This window comes from Protopterus annectens, chromosome 1.part1 (genome assembly GCF_019279795.1).
Source record: "Protopterus annectens isolate FY-2018-M chromosome 1.part1, PAN1.0, whole genome shotgun sequence".
NCBI classification, from domain to species: Eukaryota; Metazoa; Chordata; order Ceratodontiformes; family Protopteridae; genus Protopterus; species Protopterus annectens.
In genome coordinates this window covers 460,641,052-460,663,116 of record NC_056726.1, presented here as the reverse complement: position 1 = coordinate 460,663,116, position 22,065 = coordinate 460,641,052, and the positions used below count along the sequence as shown (strand labels likewise).

The window sequence follows — 22,065 nt, the reverse complement described above, 5'->3', positions numbered from 1 at the left end:
GGACAGAACCAGCCTGATTCTGTTGCCCCACTGGTTTGCATAGTATTATCAAAACAGCTCTAGTTGTCCGTGTTCAAGGAGCTGAGCTGCAGAGATCACAAAGTCCTGTGTTTATCCTGCAATTTTCTGTCTGAGCAGTACAGAATACTAGTTCACCCAGACCTGAAGCATCTATATCTTGCAACCTAAAGGATGGAATCCTTATTCTACAGTGACATCCTTTTCTTGCAGAAATCCACAGAATCCTCAAAGAGTCTATGAAGTTTACCACAAGGACATTTTACTGTCTAAATGGACCACATGTCCAGCCTGATATAACTCTAGGATCATTCTTAAAGACAGAGAGACATGATCTAGCAAACCATCATTCTGTTGTTTTTGAGAAAGGACTTTACTGTTCATCAGTTAAGGCACATTTATCTGCCATTTTAACCTTTGTGGTGTTTGGTCTGTCTTTGTCTTTTTTACTCCCTGTGAAACAAATTTTAATGTACGCAGATGACTCTACTCTAGCCCCCACTCTACCAGAACTACAACAAATCACACAGGAGTCATTGTCTTCTGTAGAAAGCTGGCTATCCAATGCTCAGCTGCTACTCAACCCAAGTAAGACAAAACTACTCCTGTTCCAACGTTCCAACGCCACCCAAAACACCCCCCACTTCAACTTCTTGCCAAAGACAATACCATCATCTCTCCATCAGAACACACAAAATTACTCTGTGTGGAAATAGACAACAAACTTAGATTTGACACCCACATATCTCTCACAATAAAAAAAGTTCACAAGAAACTTGGTGCATTATATCAAAGCCACCAATTCCTAACCAAGGCAGCTAGACTCTCCATAGCCAATTCCCAGCTAATCTCCACCCTACTCTGTGCATCCCCCATACTTACCAACCTTAAACAGACAGACCTACACAAGCTGGATGCTTGTTACAACAAAATTGCTAAATCTGCCACTGGAACCTCCTACCGCAGCCATCATCATATCTCTCTTAAAGAACTAAACTGGCTAGAACTCCCACAACTCCACTTTAATCTACTCACCCTCGCTCATAAACTTATTAACCACCCCCTTAACATCCCTTCCCTTCAAACCCTTCTCCAACCCTATCACTCCACTAGGCCCCTAAGATCAAGCAACAAAAATCAACTCACTGTTATCAAACCCAAAAATTCAGCAGGAGAAGCCATATTTTCATGTACCATATCTAAACTTTGGAATAATCTTCCACCCTCTATAACTACTCTACTCTACCTTCCAGCAGCCTTTCCAAGACTGCGCTCAAATTCCACTTAAATTTGCACTGGCTTTATCCTTGTTCGAATCCAGACTAACACCCCCAACCTTACCTCCCCTTCCACCTAAACTCTTAACCCAACTATACTACCGCCACTACTAACCACAGTCAGAAATAGATAGTTGTCTTTATATACTTTAACATCTTGTCTGACAACTTTGTTACTAATATTATAAATGACAAGAAACTATCTTAACGTGCAACATTTATTGTATATACTGTTGATAATTAATATATTATTGTATTAAAGCCAACAGCCTGCAATGTTGTTTACTATTGCTGCAGCTTTGTATCTCTATTTATCATGTACATGATGTGGAGCTTTTCTCCCTGGGCATCCGCTGAAAAAAGACTTGCGTCCAGTCAGAATTTCCCGGTAAACAAATGTAAATAAATAAATAAAATAAATTAATGCATTCACATCCGCGCACTGCATATGCTGTTTATTGCAGTGCTAGTTTTCTAAATTACGTTTTTCTCATTCAAGCCTAATGTGCTGTAAAGATGGATCATAAGTTGTGCTCTTTGTTATGGTGTAACTAAATCACGGTTCTGAATTTGCTGTATTTAGTGTCAAGATTAAACAATTTGTGTGTGACAGAATTATTTTAACTTAAAAATGCTAGCCAAAAAAGCTGATTTATATTTCAGTGGAAATAACTTTTCTCAAGTATACATTTTCTTTTTACTGATGTCCTTCTATTCTTATGTTGCAATATTCTTAACATGAGGGATTCACTGCCAAAGGTAGTCCTGATATTCAGCCAGTATACAAAAGACTTTAACTACTGCAGAGTATGTGAGTTGTTGCACATAGGACAGTAGCCATTGTAAGCCATAGAAGTAACGTCTGAACATACCATCCTCAGAACTTCTTTGCCAGCAGTCTGAATGCCATTTACGGTCATCTGTTTGCTAGCCTAAATTGTTTGCTGGTTACAAGAGATTCAGATAAGTGCCCCATTGGGGTTTTCTTTTATTTTTTGCTACTTCCTTTTGCTTTGAGGTTTACATGTCATCCAAAAATAGCAAATGCCAGTATGGAAGACAAATTCCACATAAAGATAGTCACAATCCACGTCCCTTCTGTTTAGGGTACAACCATAAGTGTTGCCCTGTCTGTAAAGCTTTCATTTCCAAGACCCCTGTGTAGCTGCCTTTCCTCAGGTCTTTATCCCTGGATGTATAGTTTCCTTCTTTTATTCCTTAGGCTGGTGTTCTTATTGGGGCATTCAAATCTGAGGGTGGTACTTTCAGACGTTGCTTTTATGGCCTATGTGCAACGTCCCACAAACCCTGCAGTAGTTAGTCTTTTGTATACTGGCTGGACATCAGGTCTGCCTTTGGCAGCTAATCCCTCACATTAAAAGTTCTGCAAAATAGAAGAAAATGGCATCTGTGGTTATGGTAAGATTTTACACAACTACTCTGTCAGTGTGCAAGCAGTCAGAAACGTGGCACTTTATTAACTAACTGACAGCATTTTTAAAAGAGTTAAAGGGGTACTACATTTTAGGCCATCAATCAAACCAGTACCATCTCCAAATGATCTAAATGTCATTCTAGAAAAAAAAATGAATGGCACCCTTGGAACTTGCAGGTTTTAAATTTCTTTCTTGTGCATAAGGACTCAGGACCTTATGTGCCTTAAGTGGTTTCAGCGATGGCATTCGGTTTCTTTTCCAACCCTTAGAGAAAGGGGAAAAAGGTCCTGCATCTTTCTGACATTCATAGACAGCTCAGTTTTTATGTTTGCAGGACTTAAAGATTATAGCCAGTCTTAACAACTCTATATATCATCTTTGCCAAGTAAGCAGGAAAGATCTGTCTGAAGTTAAAGTCTTTCCAAATTAGTTGCAGGCTGCATTGTCTTTTGTTATGTCTACCATGGAAAGTCATTAGTGTACTACACAAAGGCAGTTAATATTACTGCATTTTTTGGCGGGAATGTTTCAACTCAGAATGTGAGAGACAGCCACGTGGACCTCCATTTATGCCTCTTCTAAGCACTGCAAACTGGACATCTCCTGGGGCCAGGGAAGCTCTCCCACTTTAGTTCTGTAGAGTCTATATGCTTCCGCACCCCTAAGCTTTGGAGTAATCAGGTACTGCTTTAGTACTCTCCCATGTGTGATAAATCATACCCTCACCTCAGGCTTCTTGCCCACTGAGTGGCGCACAGCTACAGATGTTCATCGTGTTACCCTGTTGCAGTCATCACACTTGGGTTATCCTGCCGTCAGGCGGTCCCGCAGTCGGCCCGAATTCCAAAGTCCTGGTCCGGCGTCAGTTACTGTCGCTTCTTCCCTGACGTCAGAGCGCCAAGGGTATATCAGAGGCATCCGACGCCATTTTCTTCAGTCTTTCTTGCTGCGCGGTGCCCGAAGCAGAAGCAGTTCGCAAGTGCCGGTCGGCCGACACCTGAGATTTTCAAATCGAGTTTCAGTCCGAAGTCTTCAAAGCTAAGTACCCCATTGGGGAACCTTTTCTTGCCTCAGTCCGATGTCAGAAAAACTTAACAATTGCATTTCTTGTGGGAAGCAAATACCTCATAAGGCCTTTCATTCTTTTTGTATACCTTGCCAAGGCCCAGACCACGACGTCACTGGTTGTCAGTTTTGTGCTAGGTTCAATAAGCGAACTATAAAGCATCGCTTTGATTTCGCACGACACAAATCGGTAGAAATTTAATTACACTATGCCGTCGGAGCAACCGACTACCGGCGTGCATAAAAAATGCAAGGATAAGGACAGGCAGCCTAGATCCAAGCCAGACTCCGAGGCCTCGGCTGGCCTGGTCGCCGGTTCTCCGGTTTTCAGTGAGGCGCCTACGCAGCCCCTGGCTACCGCTGAATTGGATCCCCCAGCAGAGATTTCTAGGACGACGCAGCCATTTTCCTTAGGCCCTACCGACGACATTGCAGTAGGGTAAGCCGGTGCTGCAGAAACATCTTCGGTTTCTGAAGGTGTCTTCAGACCGACTACCCTCACCATTATATCTTATGCTAAGCTTAAGACTCCTCTAAAACCAAAAAAAGCCTACACTTCAGTCTCCAGGCCAAGGCCCTATGCCTAAGAGACAGATGCTTAAAATGGCTGAAGATTTGATTTCTTTGATCAGGGATTCCCACCCCCCCCCCCGACAAAAGGCCTAGACAAGAGGAGGATTATGCCTCCTCTGATCCGGTGTCTGTTTCCTCAGGCTCCTCTGAGTAACAGGATTACTCCTTTCCTCCTTATGAAGATTCTGATGCTGAAGACTCCATTCCCTCAGCTTCTCCCCCTGAAGATTACTCCTTTGGGGAAACCTTACACACCATGAGGGAACATTTCCACTGGGAAGGTCAGGACTACTCTGACTCAAGGCTCAGAGAGTTTCTTTTACTCCCCCAGCACAGACCACTTGCTATCCCCCCAGTTTTGGACATAGTGGATGATGTCTTCTTAGAATCTAGTCTAAATCCAGATTCTCTGCCTCCTGCTCCATCCAAACCAGATAGATACTATAGAGTGCGTGACTCACACAAATTCCTTTACAAAAGCCCTGCTGCTGATCCAAAGACAATCTCCCAGGGTCCCAAAGGGTCTAAGGCTTCTATGGCTAAAAATCCTTTACCCTCAGAAAGGGACTCCAGAGCACTAGATAGGTGGGGGAAGAAGGTTTACACCTCAACTACTCTAGCTATGAGAGCACTAAATTGTCAATTTCACATGCTTAAATACCAGCAATTCCTAATGTCTCAAATAAAACAAAAGATGGGCACGCACCCTCAACAGTCTGAATTCAAGGAAATGCAAGATCTGTTGCATGCAGCTGAACAGGTGGGCAAACATACTTTGCAATGTGGTTTTGATGCCTTGGAAGCTTCCTCTAGAGCAGCTGTTACTGGGTCTGTTATACGTAGGCATGCTTGGTTAAAGGAACAATCTCTGCCTGATCATGTTAAAGCAAAGTTACTGGATGCACCCTTACAGCAGGATGTTTTATTTGGGGTTAAAGCAGAGGAGGTTTAAAAGAAAATGGAGGATAAGGCAAAATCTATGCAGACTGTCAAAGATTTCTTACAGGTACAGCCCCCACGTTTCAGCAGAAATTGGCCAACAAAAAATTGGTCCTTTCCAGCTTCTGACAGACCACAGAGGGATAAATACAGTTGCCCAAGGGGCAGAGGACAAGCACAAATCCCTTAAAAACCTCACCAATGGGGCACTACAACACAGAAGGGAGGAGAAGACAGGTCACAAACCACTAGAAGGCAAACACAATGACTTAAACCTCAAACTGCCAAGCAAAACCCTCTTGGCAGCTCCCTTGGGAGGAAAATTAGCACTTTTTGCAGACAACTGGCGCATCGTCACAAAGGACAAATGGGTCCTAGACATTATCTCTCATGGATACAGATTCCATTTCCACACCTTGCCAAGGATAAAAGGAATGCCAAACCTGCCACAAAATCAATGGGCAGAGGCACAAAAGCAAATTACAGCTCTCATGGACATGAGAGCCATTCAACTGGTACCTACACAGGAGCAAGGCCAAGGATTTTACTCAAGGCTCTTTCTAGTCCCCAGAAAGGACAATGCTTGGAGACCCATTCTGGACCTTTCAATTTTAAACACCTTCTTGCAAGTACCCAAATTCAAGATGCTAACACTACAGCAGATGTTCTTCATCTCACATTGCTGCAGTCCTTACACTTGGGTAGTCCGCTGTCCTCGGTCAGCCCGAATATCAAAGTATAAGGCTGACGTCAGTCAAGGCGCATTTGACTGACATCAGGACGTCAGGGTACAAATGCGCATGACCGACGTCATATCCTCAGTCTTTTTTGCCGCATGGTCCGATGCAGAAGCAGCATTGCAAGTGCCGGTTGGCGTTCTGAGATTTTTCGATTTCGAAGTTTCAGACCGAGTTCAAAGTTGGCTAAGTACCCCGTTGGGGAATATTTTGTTTTTTTATTGCCTCAGTGATTTACCGGATGTCAGAAAAAGTCAATAATTGCATTTCTTGTGGGAAACAGATACCGCATAGAGATTATCATACTTTGTGTATTCCTTGCTTAGGGCCTGAGCACGACGTTGTTGGCTGTCGCTCTTGTGCTAGATTTAATAAACGCACTATAAAGAGGAGGTTGGATTGTGCAAGGTTAGTCTTTGGGAAGCGGTGCAATTATAAAATGCCGCCGGATGCTCCGACGCCCGCTTCTTCGAAGAAGCGCAAGGACAAAGCAGTTAAGCCTAGGCTGGAAGAACCGTCTGTACCGGACGCTGGTTCTTTAGAGGTGTCGGTGGAGCCGGTGGCTCCACCGGAGGTTTCTTTGTGTTCCCAGGGTGAGACTTTAGTATTGCAAGATGTGGCCTCTCAGGAGGCAAGTCAGGCTGAGGGGGCTTCTCAGGTTACTATACTCCCCTCCCTTCCTAGGGTGGCTAGGCCCTCTCCCTCTGTTTCTAAGGCTTCTCCCAGGGGCAGGCCAGGTTTAGCTTCTGTTGGTGTTACCCCTAGCTCTTCAGGAACTGTGCCCAAGAAGCATATGCTTTAAAATGGCAGAAGATTTGATCACTTTGATTAGGGGTTCTATGCCCCCTCCTGATAAGAGGCCTAGGGTGGAGCCTGAGCTGGGTGGTTTTGAGCAGGCTTCAGATGTGTCAGAGTCTTCGGCTGAAGACTTGCAGGAGTACTCTCCTTATTCGGATTCTGATGTGGATGATTCTACTCCTTCTGCTTCTCCTCCTGAGGATTTTTCTTTTTCAGAAACTCTTCATTCCATGAGGGAGCATTTTAAGTGGGAAGGTCAGGACTTCTCTGACTCCAGGAAAAGGCTTAGGGAATTTTGTTTTACCCCAGCATAGGCCTTTGGCTATACCTCCTGTTTTGGATGTAGTGGAAGATGTTTTACAGAGGCTTCTCTTAATCCTGATTCTTTGCCTCCTGCTCCTGTTAAGCCGGATAGGTATTACAGGGTGCCTGAAGCTCATAAGTATCTTTTAAGAGTCCTAGGGCAGACCCAGAAACTGTTAGCCAGGGGCCTAAAGGTGTTAAGGCTTCTGTTGTTAAGAATCCGGTTCCTGCAGACAAAGAGGCTAGGGCCTTGGATAGATGGGGAAAGAAAGTTTATACTTCTTCCACTCTTGCTATGAGGGCTTTGAATTGCCAGTTTCATATGTTGAAATACCAAAACTATCTCCTTTCACAATTGAAGTCTAAGGTTGATGCTCTGGCAGTAGGTATTGATTGTAAAGAGTTGCAAGATTTAGTACATGTTTCTGAACAGGTGGGTAAGCATTCTTTGCAATGTGGTTTTGATGCTGTACAGGCCTCGCCTAGGGTGGCTGCCACTGGGTCAGTTCTTCGCAGGCACGCCTGGCTAAGGGATCAAAATTTGTCTGAACATGTTAAAACAAGGATTTTAGATGCTCCTTTACAATCTGACGTGTTGTTTGGTCCTCCTGTTGAGGCAGTTTTGAAGAAAATGGAAGACAAGGCTAAGTCTATGCAGACTGTTAAAGATTTTTTGCAGGTCCAGCCTCCAAAGTTTAGTAGAAATTGGCCTACTAAGGGGTGGACGTATCCTTCTTATGATTCTCAGTCTAGGGGTAGATCTAGACGTGGTAGGGGCAGAGCTCAGGGCTCTTTCAGGCCTAGAACAGGGAGTTCTCCTGCACAGTCTTCGGGTGAGGGCAGGGGTCAGTCCTTTCGTAAACAGACCCAATGACCTACCTTTTCAGCTGCCAGAGCCTTCTCGTCTGGCAGCACCTTTGGGAGGAAGGTTGGCACTTTTCAAAGAAAATTGGAGTTTAATTACCCAAGACAGATGGGTATTGGATATCATACACCACGGTTACAGGTTTTATTTCCATACCTTGCCTCCTTTCAAAGGCATGCCAGACGTTCCTCCTCAACAAAGAATAGAGGCTCACAAGCAAGTTTCTCTGTTACTCCAAATAGGGGCCATACAGCCGGTCCCTATGCCAGAAGTGGGCCTAGGATTTTATTCACGCCTGTTCCTAGTACCAAAGAAGGGGAACACGTGGAGACCAATTTTGGATTTATCTACCCTCAATACTTATCTGGACATTCCCAAGTTCAAAATGTTGACGTTACAGCAGCTTTTACCTCTGCTGGGCAAAGATCATTGGATGGTAACTTTGGATCTCAAGGAGGCTTACCTTCATGTTCCTATCAGACTAAGTTGCAGGAAGTATCTGCGGTTTCGAGCTGGGACTTCTCACTATCAGTTCTCTGCATTGCCCTTTGGCTTATCTACTGCGCCCAGAGTGTTCACGAAAGTTCTGGCTCCAGTGATAGCTTTCTTCAGGCAAAAGGAATACAGATCTATCCTTATTTGGACGACTGCCTGATTCTGGCTCAAGGAAGGGAAGAGCTTCTTCATCATTTGGAATATGTGATAGCAGTGCTAAGATGCCTGGGGTATTCTGTGAACGAAATAAAGTCCAGTCTAGTACCCTCTCAGGACATGTGCTTTCTGGGTGTGAGACTGAATACAGCATCCCAGATGGCCTTTTTAACCCCGGACAAACAAAAGAGTCTATCCCTTTACTTCCATCAGCTATCTCATCAGTCCGGGCTGACTGCAAGGACAGTCCTTCAAGCCTTAGGGTCCATGGCATCTTGTATTCTGGTGCTTCCCAATGCCAAACTGCATATGAGGAAGCTGCAATGGTATCTCAAAAATGTAGGGACACAGCACTGCCAGGATCTAGACACTGTCATTCAAATAATACCTTGCATTCAAAAGGAATTTTTGTGGTGGGCTCAGGAATGTCACCTAAACAAGGGACTCTCTGTGACCCGGCCAGAGGCGAGTCAGATTTTAACGACAGATGCCTCAGACAAAGCTTGGGGAGCTCATCTAAATGGAAAGTGGATACAAGACAAGTGGCCTGCCAGACTACAACATCTACATATCAACCTGAAGGAGATGTTAGCAGTCCAGTTTGCATTAATAGCTTTCAAGGATTTACTTCTTCCAGGGCAGGTGTTGATTCTAACAGACAACACAACTGTCATGTGGTACATCAACAAGCAAGGGGAACATTCCTATCCTCTATGCAGGCAAGCAATGATTTTGTGGGAGACTGCTCTCAGTTTACAGCTCAATCTTCAGGCAAGGTTTCTGCCAGGAGCACAGAACTCCTTAGCAGATGTGTTGAGCAGGCAATTATGGATCCCCACGAGTGGAAATTGGATCCTCATGTATTTCAGAAATTGACAGTGTCATGGGGAACTCCAGACATAGATCTGTTCGCTTCTCCACTAAACCATCAGCTGCCAAAGTTTTGCACAAAAAGGTTTCATCCCACAGCTTGGAAAGTGGATGCTCTTTCTTTCAATTGGAGCAATCTTCATGTATATGCCTTTCCTCCTCTGCCTCTCCTCCCAAAGGTACTTCTAAAGGTCAGACAGGACAAGCCAAGGATGATTTTAATAGCTCCAGATTGGCCTCGACAGCACTGGTACCCATTACTGAGAAGTCTGGTACGGAAGCCTCCATGGCCTTTGCCTTCGATTCCACACCTGTTGTCACAGGAGGACAGCCATTTGCTGAATGTCAAAATTCACTCTCTTCACCTAACGGCCTGGCATGTTCTGTTTTGAACCATAGAGGGTCTCAACTTCCACAACAAGTTTTGAATGTGATTTTGGAAGCTAGAAGGCCTAGTACAAGGAAAGTGTACGCAGATAAATGGAAGAGATTTTTATTTTGGAGTGCAGCAAAAGATTTTGATGTTTCTGAGCCTAATTTGAGTGTGGCTCTTCAATATCTTACTGAGTTACTGGACAAAGGTTTGTCTTTCTCTTCTATTAAGGTTCATGCTGCAGCAATTTCGGCTCACTATGATTGTGTCCCACCATTGTTTTCTCATCCTTTGTTCAAGCAATTTCTTAGAGGGCAAAGAATATAAGACCCCAAAGAGCTCCTACTCCTGCTTGGGATCTCAATTTTGTGTTGGAGAAACTCACTCTACAACCTTTTGAGCCTGCAGCTACTTCTGAGTTGAAATATTTATCATGGAAGACTGCTTTTTTGTTGGCAATTACCTCTGCAAGAAGGGTTTCTGATTTGCAGGCCCTTATGGCGGTTGAGCCTTTCTTGATTTTCCATAAGGATAGGGTATCATTACGTACTAATCCTTCCTTTATGCCTAAGGTGGTTTCTAGTGTGGCTTTAAACCAAACTATTCATTTGCCTACTTTTTATGCAAATCCCCAAAATAAAGGGGAAAAGATTTTGCACACTTTAGATGTACACAGGCAGTTGCGTTATTATTTGGACAGAACTAAAGGGTTCAGGCAGTCTCAGCAGTTGTTTGTTTCTTTTGCTTTGAGTTCTCAGGGCAAGCCTGTGTCAAAACAAACTATTTCTAAGTGGATTGGGTTTTGCATTGCTTTCTGTTATTCCCATCATGGCAAGGAGATTCCAGCTGGGATTAGGCCTCATTCCACTAGGGCTACTGCCACTTCAACAGCTTTTTGAGGGAGTGGCAACCAAGGATATTTTGGAGGCAGCTACTTGGAGTTCAGTGCATACTTTCTCTAGGCATTATCACCTGCCACTTTACTCTAAATCCAGGGCTGGTTTTGCCACTGCTGTTTTGCAGGGCATCCTAGCAGCTCCTGCTTCCTTGTAGTTAGCCATCCTCCCTTACCTCTGCTTTGGGATTCTACCCAAGTGTAAGGACTGCAGCAATGTGAGATGAAGAACATAGTACAGTTTTGTACCTACCATAAATGTAGATGTTCGAAGATCCACATTGCTGCAGTCCAATTTACCCTCCTTCCTTCCCCACTGTAGTTAGAGGTGGTTGTGTGGGTTGGGTTGTACATATTGTGTATATTATATATATTGTACATATAGTTAGTGCAAGGGTGGTGGTTTGGTTGTTTGCTGTCTTTTGGTTTTGACCTTTATTTTTAGGGTCTTCTGACATCTGGGGCAAGAAAAGACTGAGGATATGACGTCGGTCATGCGCATTTGTACCCTGACGTCCTGATGTCAGTCAAATGCGCCTTGACCGACGTCAGCCTTATACTTTGATATTCGGGCCGACCGAGGACAGCGGACTACCCAAGTGTAAGGACTGCAGCAATGTGGATCTTCGAACATCTACATTTATGGTAGGTACAAAACTGTACTTTTCTTCCCATGTTGGGGAAGAAAGCTTGGCTAGTAACGTTGGACCTCAAGGAGGGCATACCTGCATGTCCCTATCAGACATAAATTGCAGAAGATACCTCCGTTTCATTGCAGGTTCAACCCATTACCAATTCTCTGCACTGCCCTTTGGCTTATCTACTGCACCCAGGGTCTTCACAAAATGCCTGGCACCAATAATTGCATACTTCAGACAGAGAGGAATTCAAATATACCCATACCTGGATGACTGTCTCATCCAAGCAGAAACCAAGGACATTCTCTTACAACACCTGGCTTTTGTAAGACATCTTCTAAGTTGCCTAGGGTACAAAGTAAACGAAAAGAAATCAAAACTAATGCCCTCACAAAATATGACATTCCTGGGTACCAGCTTGAATACAACGGCCCAGATGGCTTATCTGATGCCAGACAAACAACTACAATTACCTCAATACTTCAGAACAATGGCAACAAAGACCCAGCTCCCTGCAAGAAAAATTCTGCAGGCCTTGGGCTTCATGGCATCTTGCATACTACTAATACCATTTGCAAAGCTGCATATGAGGAAATTACAATGGTACCTAAAAAGCTTATGGACTCAACACAGCCACAGCTTGGAAACAATGATAAATCTCATTCCCTGTCTTCAACAGGAGTTTCTATGGTGGTCACAGGCTTGTCACCTCAACAAGGGTCAGCCTTTCACCCTACCACCAGCCAGGCAAACTATGACAACAGATGCATCGGACTATGCCTGGGGGGGCACACATGGCAGGACGGTGCGTTCAAGGCTTATGGACAGCAGATCAAAGGAATTTGCACATCAATCAAAAAGAAATGCTAGCTGTACAGAATGCTCTGACAGCCTTCAAGGACCTCTTGCATCCAGGACAGCTTATCATAAGGACAGACAACACCACAGTAATGTGGTACATAAACAAACAAGGGGGTACACACTCCTACCCTCTATGCAGGCAAGCAATGACCTTGTGGAACACAGCACTGGCTTACCAAGTTCAATTACAAGCTCAATTCCTGTCAGGAAAAAAGAACACATTGGCAGACGACCTAAGCAGAAACATCATGGATCCCCACGAGTGGAAATTGGATCCACAAGTATTCGCAATGATAACTCAAAAATGGGGGCTTCCAGACATAGACCTGTTTGCCAGCCCTCAAAACTATCAGCTAACAAAGTTTTGCACAAGGACTTTTCACCATCAAGCTTGGAAAGTGGACGCACTCTCATTCAGTTGGAAAATTCTAACAGTATTTGCCTTTCCTCCACTACCCCTTCTCACAAAGGTGCTACTGAAAGTCAGGATGGAGAGACCCCGAATGATACTCATTGCCCCAGACTGGCCACTGCAGCACTGGTACCCACTATTAAGGAATATGGCCCAGGGCCCACCATGGATTCAACCACAAATTACCCACCTGCTCAAACAGCAAGACAATCAGATTCTACACAGCCAGCTCAAAACCTTAAACTTGGCTGCATGGCAAATCACCTAAGCAACCAGCCAGCTCCTCTCTCACAAGCTTTTATGGACGTTATTCTGGAGGCCAGGAGGCCCAGCACCAGGAAAGCCTACTCAGACAAATGGAAAAGGTTTTGCGCCTGGAACCAAGCTAAAGGCCAAAATACCCTTCAGCCTGACATACCTCAGAGTCTGCAATATCTAACTGAGATGTTACACAAAGGGCTTTCTTTTTCATCTATTAAAATCCACGCCTCAGCCATTTCTGCTCACTACAACACGGATCCTTCCTTATTTTCACACCCACTCTTAAGGCAGTTTCTCAGAGGGGCCAAGAACATTAAGCCTCCCAGGAGAGCACCAACACCTACTTGGGACCTCAACTTTGTTCTGGAAAAACTCACGCTACTTCCTTTTGAGCCAGCTTTCTCAGCTGACTTAAAGTTTATATCATGGAAGACTGCCCTACTGCTAGCAATCACTTCAGCTAGAAGAGTTTCAGAGCTTCAGGCACTAATGGCAGTAGAGCCTTTCCTCATTTTTCATCAAGACAGAGTTTCTCTACGAACTAACCCCTCCTTTATGCCTAAGGTAGTATCCAGTGTGGCTCTAAATCAAACCATCCATTTACCCACCTTCTTTCCAAATACACAGAACAAAGGAGAAAGACTCCTGCATTCCTTGGACATTCACAGGCAGCTACGTTACTACTTGGATAAAACTAAGGTTTTCAGAAAATCTGACCAGCTTTTTGTATCCTATGCTACAGCATCATAAGGAAAGGCTATCTCAAAACAAACCATTTCCAAATGGATAGGACATTGCATACGTTTTTGCTACACCCACCATGGAAAACCAGTTCCTGCTACCATAAGGCCCCACTCTACCAGGGCAGCAGCTACATCTGCAGCCTTCCTCAAGGGGGTGCCAACCAAGGATATTCTGAAAGCTGCAACTTGGAGTTCAGTACACACCTTCACCAAACATTACCACTTTACTCTAAGACTAGAGCTGGCTTAGCCACTGCAGTTTTGCAGAGCCTTCTAGCCTCCTCTAACCCTGTTTGACTCCACCTCCCATCCTTAGCTTTGGGATTCTACCCAAGTGTGATGACTGCAGCAGGGTAACACGATGAACATAGTACAGTTTTGTACCTACCATAAATGTAGATTTTCGAGTGTATACCCTGCTGCAGTCCAGGTTACCCTCCCTCCATCCCCTCTGAACTAGCTGAACTTATCTCTACCACTCTATTCTATACTACCTCTGTGGTGTATTTGCTTGTGCCTAAGGGTTTTTATTTTATTTTTTCCATATAACTATATGTATATGTGTATATATGTATCTATCTATCTATATCTATCTATATATATATATATATATATATATATATATTTTTTTTTTTTTTTTGCCTCCCTATTAGGGGCACCTGACATCTGGGGGAAGAAAAACTGCAGAAAATGGCGCTGGATGCCTTTGATATATCCCTGGCACTCTGACGTCAGGGAAGAAGTGACAGCAACCGATGCCGGACCAGGACTTTGGAATTCGGGCCAACTGCGGGACCGCCTGACGGCAGGATAACCCAAGAGTGATGACTGCAGCAGGGTATACACTCAAACATCTACATTTATGGTAGGTACAAAACTGTACTTTATCCCACTCCACAAGGGGGGATCCACCTTCCCATCAGTCTGACGAGCCTGATCTGCAAGGCAATGAAATATATTATCATGGAACTTATAAACAGACATTGGCAACCTTCAAACACTGGACCCCACCCAGTTTGGGTTTGTGAAGGGCCGATCTTGTTTCCTGAACCTGATTGACTTGTTCAAATCAGTCTCCAGAGCCGTGGAAGAGGGTAAAGCAGTCCAGACTGCCTATCTGGACCTTGCCAAGGCTTTTGACACCATCCCCCACTCTAGAATCATAGATAAACTTACTAAGCTGGGCATTAATCCCTACGTTACTCAATGGGTTGCCAACTGGCTTACTGACAGAACCTACACTGTTAAAGTAGCTGACTCCAAATCCAGCTCCAGACAAGTGGAGTACCTCAGGGTTCAGTCATGGGACCACTCTTGTTTGGCATCTACTTCTCTGAAGTACAGGCCAACACTAAGGGACTCTGGCTAACAAAGTTCGCAGATGACTGCAAACTGGGAGCCATTATTGAATCCCCAAGTGATGTGGATATTCTACAAAAGGGCCTTACAGAAACAGATGCTTGGTGCCAGAGCCAAGGGCTCAAGCTCAGTACCAAGAAATGTATAGTTATCCCCTTTGGGAAAAAACCTGTACACGTGAATTGCCACATAGGTGGCAGTACACTAAACACAGAAAGTGGATAAGGGACTTTAGGGACACAGGTGGACAGTGGTTCAATAACCACATCACCACAACAGTCAGGAAATCCTTCTATGTGGCACACCTCATCACAAAGGGCTTTTCATCCAGAAAAAATGAGGTCATTGTCCCACTGTACTCATCCCTCATTAGACCCATTATAAAATACAACGCCCCATTTGGTATGTACCTCTCAAGACATTTGCAACAACTGGAAAGGCCACAGAAATACCTCACTAAAAGAATCACAGGCCTAAAGCAGATGCCCTATGCTGACTGCCTTAAAAAACTCCAGCTATACTCTGTCGCATTTCGTCTACTCAGAGGCGATCTTGCTTAACATACAAGGCCATGTCAAACCCAAAGCTGTTGGACATGCTACACTTAAAGAAATCCCAATCCCTCAGAGCCACACACTCCAGGGATCTAAACCTTGTCATCACAGTAAACAAAACATGCTGGAGGAATAGGTTCCTGACCCAGAGACTCCCCAGACTCTGGAATTGATTGTCCATACATGTCAAGCAGAGCACCTCTTTGGCCCTCTTCAAAAGGAACCTTGATGATTGGATGGAAGAAAGGAAATTCACCCCGGGGATCACGTCAGTTGCTCTGCTAGACAGAGGTCCAGGGAAGTAAATAGTGTGGGAAGAAATAGCCAGGGAATTGTTGTAGCTAGGCTTGTATAGGCCCTAGGGCTGATAGCCTAGTACCAACCTATGCAGCAGAAATCCTTACAGTGAACATAGTAAAGTCAAATGCTTATACTCACTGTAACTGTAGATGTTGAGTTAGAATCACTGCTGCAGTGTAGACACCCTTCCTCCACCCCCTGCAGAGTTCTGTTTTACTGTCTTTGGAGAGAAGACTTCAGAGGATGCACTGACCTGAAACCCAGATTTTCTTGATACCAGAATTTTCCGACCTACCCCTGGGTCTCATAAACATTAGTCACAAAAGAGTGGATAAAAAAAGAATTGAAGATAGTGTGTCTCCCCTTCATGCTGTGTGTTTTCTTGTGCTGAGGAGAGAAACCTGCATGGAAATACTACACAGAAGCTGTAGAATTCAGGAAGTCATATAGTCACCTCTGCAGCATAATCCCTTGTGTGAGGACTCGTACTGATGCAATAATTATACTGAAACATCTTGGTTTATGTTTAGAAAGGTTACACAACTCTACTATCTTCAAGAATATGCCTCGATTGAGTTGGAAAGCTGCTTTTTTTTTTTACCACCCTAACCTGACTGCTGATTTGGGGTCATGTTTAGTAGGAAACACTGTTTTCCTCTTTTCTCTATTTGATCTTTACTCATATATTCGGCATCAGTCCCTTTCTTTTGGTTTGGTTTGGATGTACCCCTTCTTCCCTTTGTGCATGATTCTTTGCTGAAGGTAATGGTGGTTTTCAGGAAGAGAAGTGAAAGTGCTCACAGTGACTGCTGAGAAGAACTTCACCAAATATTTACTTTTGCAAACTGGATTTCCAGGAATGAAAAAGACATTTACTGAAATTTTCTGTATGATGTTAGGGACTAGATGAGTTTATAGCATATGTCCAAAAAGTTGCCGTGTTTGTACATTTACTTACTGTAATGTTGGGTTTGATTTATTTTGTAGTATTGTTGCTAAATTTTCTCTGATCTCTCCTTTCTCTGTGAAATACAATATCACTAGTGTGCCTATTGGGACTGTAACCAGTACTCTGTACTAAATTAATTATTCCTTTTTTTCCCCAGAAATACATTATAAGTATGGATTTTGTAAAAAAGTTTGAAAGGCAGTGTGGATCACAAGCCAGTGTGAAACGTTTACGGTCCCATCCTGCATATCATAATTTCAGCAACAAGTGGAATTTACCAGTTTATTTCCAGATAAGGTATGTACTGTTCTTCTTTAAAACAGTATCTAGATTAAAAAATATATAAACCAAACCAAAGGGTAAAGCAGTTACACAGACAAACTATTCACTAAAACCTGTAAGAAAAAACCCAACCAAGCTAGAGTTTTCACTGTGTGATAACCTGAGCCTCCTGAGGGTCATAGAATGCATGTAAGGATACTGAGCATTGCAGCTGCATGGATTCTGAATGTCCATGCCTTTTTACTCTTTTTTTTTTTTTTTTTTTTTTTTTTTTTAAACAGCTTTATTTGAAAACATTAATATAATGAACAGATATTTTGAAATAAAATTGAAAAAGTTGAATTTTTAAAGTACAGTATTTAAAAAAGAAAATTTTAATACAGTAACTATATTAGCACAGAAAACTATAAACAATGATCACTATATAGCAAACAATAAGATTAATTAAGTTAATTTTGGCAGAAGAAAAATAAAAACAAAGAATAAAAGATAAAAAAGAAAGATTACTGCATTAATCATTTATCCAGATGTTCATAGTGTTTCACTGTTGCAGTCATTACACTTGGGTTATCCTGCTGGCAGGCTACCCGCAGTTGGCCTGAATTCCAAAGTCCTGGTCCGGCGTCGATTGCTGTCGCCTCAGTTAGTGGTATAAAAGATGCAGCCGACGCCATTTTCTCCAGTCTTTCTTGCCGCGCAGTGCCCGAATCAAAGGCAATTCGCAAGTGCCGGTCGGCTGACTTGTGAGATTTTCGAAATCGAATTTCAGATCCGAAGTCTTCAATAAAGCTAAGTACCCCATTGGGGAAACTTTTTTCTTGCTCCAGACCGATGTCAGAAAAAGTTAACAATTTTATTTCTTGTGGGAAGCAAATACCTCATAAGGATTTTCATTCTTACTGTATTCCTTGCCTAGGCCCTGACCACGATGTTGCTAACTGTCGGTTTTGTGCTAGATTTAACCAACGCACTATTAAGCGTTGGTACGATTTTGCCTATCATTACTTTGGCCGGAGATTTAATTATATAATACCGTCAGAACAGCTGATGACCGGAGTTTATAAAAAGTGCAAGGAAAAGGAAAAGGACAGGCATCCAAGGTCCAAAACCGACGAGGCCTCCGCTAGGCCAGTCGCTGGCTCACTGGTTCTCAGTGAGATGCTTTCGCAGCCCCTGATGCCCGCTACCTCAGAGCCATAGGCCGCTTCAGACTCCCAAGTGGAGATAACTAGGCCTCTGGATACTCAAGGTATTGGACACTCGAAAACTATTCCCTCAGATGGGTCCAGAGCCGCTGAGCAGGCATCGGCTTCTGAGGGTGTTTTCAGACCTACACAGTTATATGTCAAGCCAACTTCAGCTTCTAAGGCAAAGACTAAAACAGCTTTAAAGACAAAGAAACAAATACAGCATTCTCCTGGACAGGCTTCCATGCCTAAAGAACAGATGCTTAAAATGTCCGAAGACCTAATTACTTTGATCAGGGGTTCCCTTCCCCCTCCTGATAAGAGGCCAAGGCAAGACACAGAATATGATTCTTCTGATCAGGATGTTCTTCATCTCACATTGCTGCAGTCCTTACACTTGGGTAGTCCGCTGTCCTCGGTCGGCCCGAATATCAAAGTATAAGGCTGACGTCGGTCAAGGCGCATTAGACTGACATCAGGACGTCAGGGTACAAATGCGCATGACCGACGTCATATCCTCAGACTTTTTTGCCGCATGGTCCGATGCAGAAGCAGCGTTGCAAGTGCCGTTCGGCGTTCTGAAATTTTTCGAATCCGGAGTTTCAGACCGAGTCAAAGTTGGCTAAGTACCCGTTGGGGAATATTTTAGTTTTTCTTGCCTCAGTGGTTTACCGGATGTCAGAAAAAGTGAATAACTGTATTTCTTGTGGGAAACAGATACCATAGAGATTATCATACTTTGTGTATTCCTTGTTTAGGGCCTGAGCACGACGTTGTTGGGTGTCGCTTTTGTGCTAGATTCAATAAGCGCACTATTAAGAGAAGGTTAGATTGTGCCAGGTTAGTCTTCGGAAGCGGTGCAATTATAATATGCCGCCGGATGCTCCGCCTTCTTCGAAGAAGCGCAAGGACAAAGCAGCTAAGCCTAGGCAAGAGGAGCCGTCCGTACCGGACGCCGGTTCTTTAGAGGTGTCGGTGGAGCCGGGGGTTCCGCCGGAGGTTTCTCTGGAGTCCCAGGGGGAGACTTTGTTATTACAGGATGTGGCCTCTCAGGAGGCAGGTCAGGCTGAAGGGGGTTCTCAGGTTACTATACTCCCTTCCCTTCCTAGGGTGGTTAGGCCCTCTCCTTCTGTTTCCAAGGCTTCTCCCAGAGGCAGGCCTGGTTTAGCTTCAGTTGGTGTCACCCCTAGTTCTTCAGGTTCTGTGCCCAAGAAGCATATGCTTAAAATGGCAGAAGATTTGATTACTTTGATTAGAGGTTCTTTGCCCCCCCCCTGATAAGAGACCTAGGGTGGAACCTGAGTTGGGGAGTTTTGAGCAGGCTTCGGATGTTTCAGAGTCTTCGGCTGAAGACTTGCAGGAGTATTCTCCTTATTCTGATTCTGATGTGGATGATTCTACCCCTGCTTCTCCTCCTGAAGATTTTTCTTTTTCAGAGACTCTTCATTCCATGAGGGAGCATTTTAAGTGGGAAGGTCAGGACTTCTCTGATTCCAGGAAAAGGCTTAGGGAATTTTTGTTTTTACCCCAGCATAGGCCTTTGGCTATACCTCCTGTTCTGGATGTTGTGGAAGATGTGTTTGCAGAGGCTTCTCTTAATCCTGATTCTTTGCCTCCTGCTCCTGTTAAACCGGATAGGTATTACAGGGTGCCTGAAGCTCACAAGTATCTTTTTAAGAGTCCTAGGGCGGACCCAGAAACTGTTAGTCAGGGGCCTAAGGGTGTTAAGGCTTCTGTTGTTAAAAATCCGGTTCCTCCAGATAAAGAGGCCAGGGCTTTGGATAGATGGGGAAAGAAAGTCTATACTTCTTCCACCCTAGCTATGAGAGCTTTGAATTGCCAGTTTCACATGTTGAAGTACCAAAACTATCTACTTTCTCAATTGAAGTCTAAGGTAGATGCTCTGGCGGAAGGTATTGAGTGTAAAGAGTTACAAGATTTAGTACATGTTTCTGAACAGGTGGGTAAGCATTCTTTGCAATGTGGTTTTGATGCTGTACAGGCCTCGTCTAGGGTGGCTGCCACTGGGTCAGTTCTTCGCAGGCACGCCTGGCTGAGGGATCAAAATTTATCTGACCATGTTAAAACAAGGATTTTAGATGCTCCTTTACAATCTGATGTGTTATTTGGTTCACCTGTTGAGGCAGTCTTAAAGAAAATGGAAGACAAGGCTAAGTCTATGCAGACTGTTAAAGATTTTTTGCAGGTTCAGCCTCCAAAGTTTAGTAGAAATTGGCCTACCAAGGGGTGGACGTATCCTTCTTATGATTCCCAGTCTAGGGGTAGATCTAGACGTGGTAGGGGCAGAGCTCAGGGCTCTTTCAGGCCTAGAACAGGGAGTTCACCTGCACAGTCTTCGGGTGAGGGCAGGGGTCAGTCCTTTCGTAAACAGACCCAATGACCTACCTTTTCAGCTGCCAGAGCCTTCTCGTCTGGCAGCACCTTTGGGAGGAAGGTTGGCACTTTTCAAGGAAAATTGGAGTTTAATTACCCAAGACAGATGGGTATTGGATATCATACACCAAGGTTACAGGTTTTACTTCCATACCTTGCCTCCTTTCAAAGGCATGCTGGACATTCCTCCTCAGCAAAGAATAGAGGCTCACAAACAAATTTCTCTGTTACTTCAAATAGGTGCCATACAGCCGGTCCCTATGCCAGAAATGGGCCTAGGATTTTATTCTCGCCTGTTCCTAGTACCAAAGAAGGGGAACACGTGGAGACCAATTTTGGATTTATCTATCCTCAACACTTATCTGGACATTCCCAAGTTCAAAATGTTGACGTTACTACAGCTTTTACCTCTGCTGGGCAAAGATCATTGGATGGTAACTTTGGATCTCAAGGAGGCTTACCTTCATGTTCCTATCACACTGAGTTGCAGGAAGTATCTGCGTTTTCGGGCTGGGACTTCTCATTATCAGTTCTCTGCATTGCCCTTTGGCTTATCTACTGCGCCCAGAGTGTTCACGAAAGTTCTGGCTCCAGTGATAGCTTTCTTCAGGCTAAAAGGAATACAGATCTATCCTTATTTGGACGATTGCCTGATTCTGGCTCAAGGAAGGGACGAGCTTCTTCATCATTTGGAATATGTGATAGCAGTGCTAAGATGCCTGGGGTATTCTGTGAACGAAATAAAGTCCAGTCTAGTACCCTCTCAGGACATGTGCTTTCTGGGTGTAAGACTGAATACAGCATCCCAGATGGCCTTTTGACCCCGCAAACAAAAGAATCTTTCCCTTTACTTTCATCAATTGTCTCATCAGTCCAGGCTGACTGCAAGGACAGTCCTTCAAGCCTTGGGGTTCATGGCATCTTGTATTCTGGTGCTTCCCAATGCCAAACTGCATATGAGGAAGCTGCAATGGTATCTCAAAAACGTATGGACACAGCACTGCCAGGATCTGGACACTGTCATTCAAATAATACCTTGCATTCAAAAGGAATTTTTATGGTGGGCTCAGGAATGTCACCTAAACAAGGGACTCTCTGTGACCCGGCCAGAGGCGAGTCAGATTCTAACGACAGATGCCTCAGACAAAGCTTGGGGAGCTCATCTAAATGGCAAGTGGATACAAGACAAGTGGCCTGCCAGACTACTACATCTACATATCAACTTGAAGGAGATGTTAGCAGTCCAGTTTGCATTGATAGCTTTCAAGGATTTACTTCTTCCAGGGCAGGTGTTGATTCTAACAGACAACACAACTGTCATGTGG

The 22,065-nt window shown here is 44.0% G+C and overlaps 1 protein-coding gene across 1 annotated transcript in view; it reads left to right on the top strand.

Moving 5' to 3' along the window:
• The window catches only part of COG2 (component of oligomeric golgi complex 2), a 1,275,772-nt gene that overhangs the window by 668,819 nt on the left and 584,888 nt on the right, over positions 1-22,065 (top strand). The window contains exon 10 of the mRNA XM_044076075.1: positions 17,035-17,174. Within this exon, the coding sequence (XP_043932010.1) occupies positions 17,035-17,174 (140 nt within the window). The remainder of the gene's footprint in view (positions 1-17,034; positions 17,175-22,065) is intronic.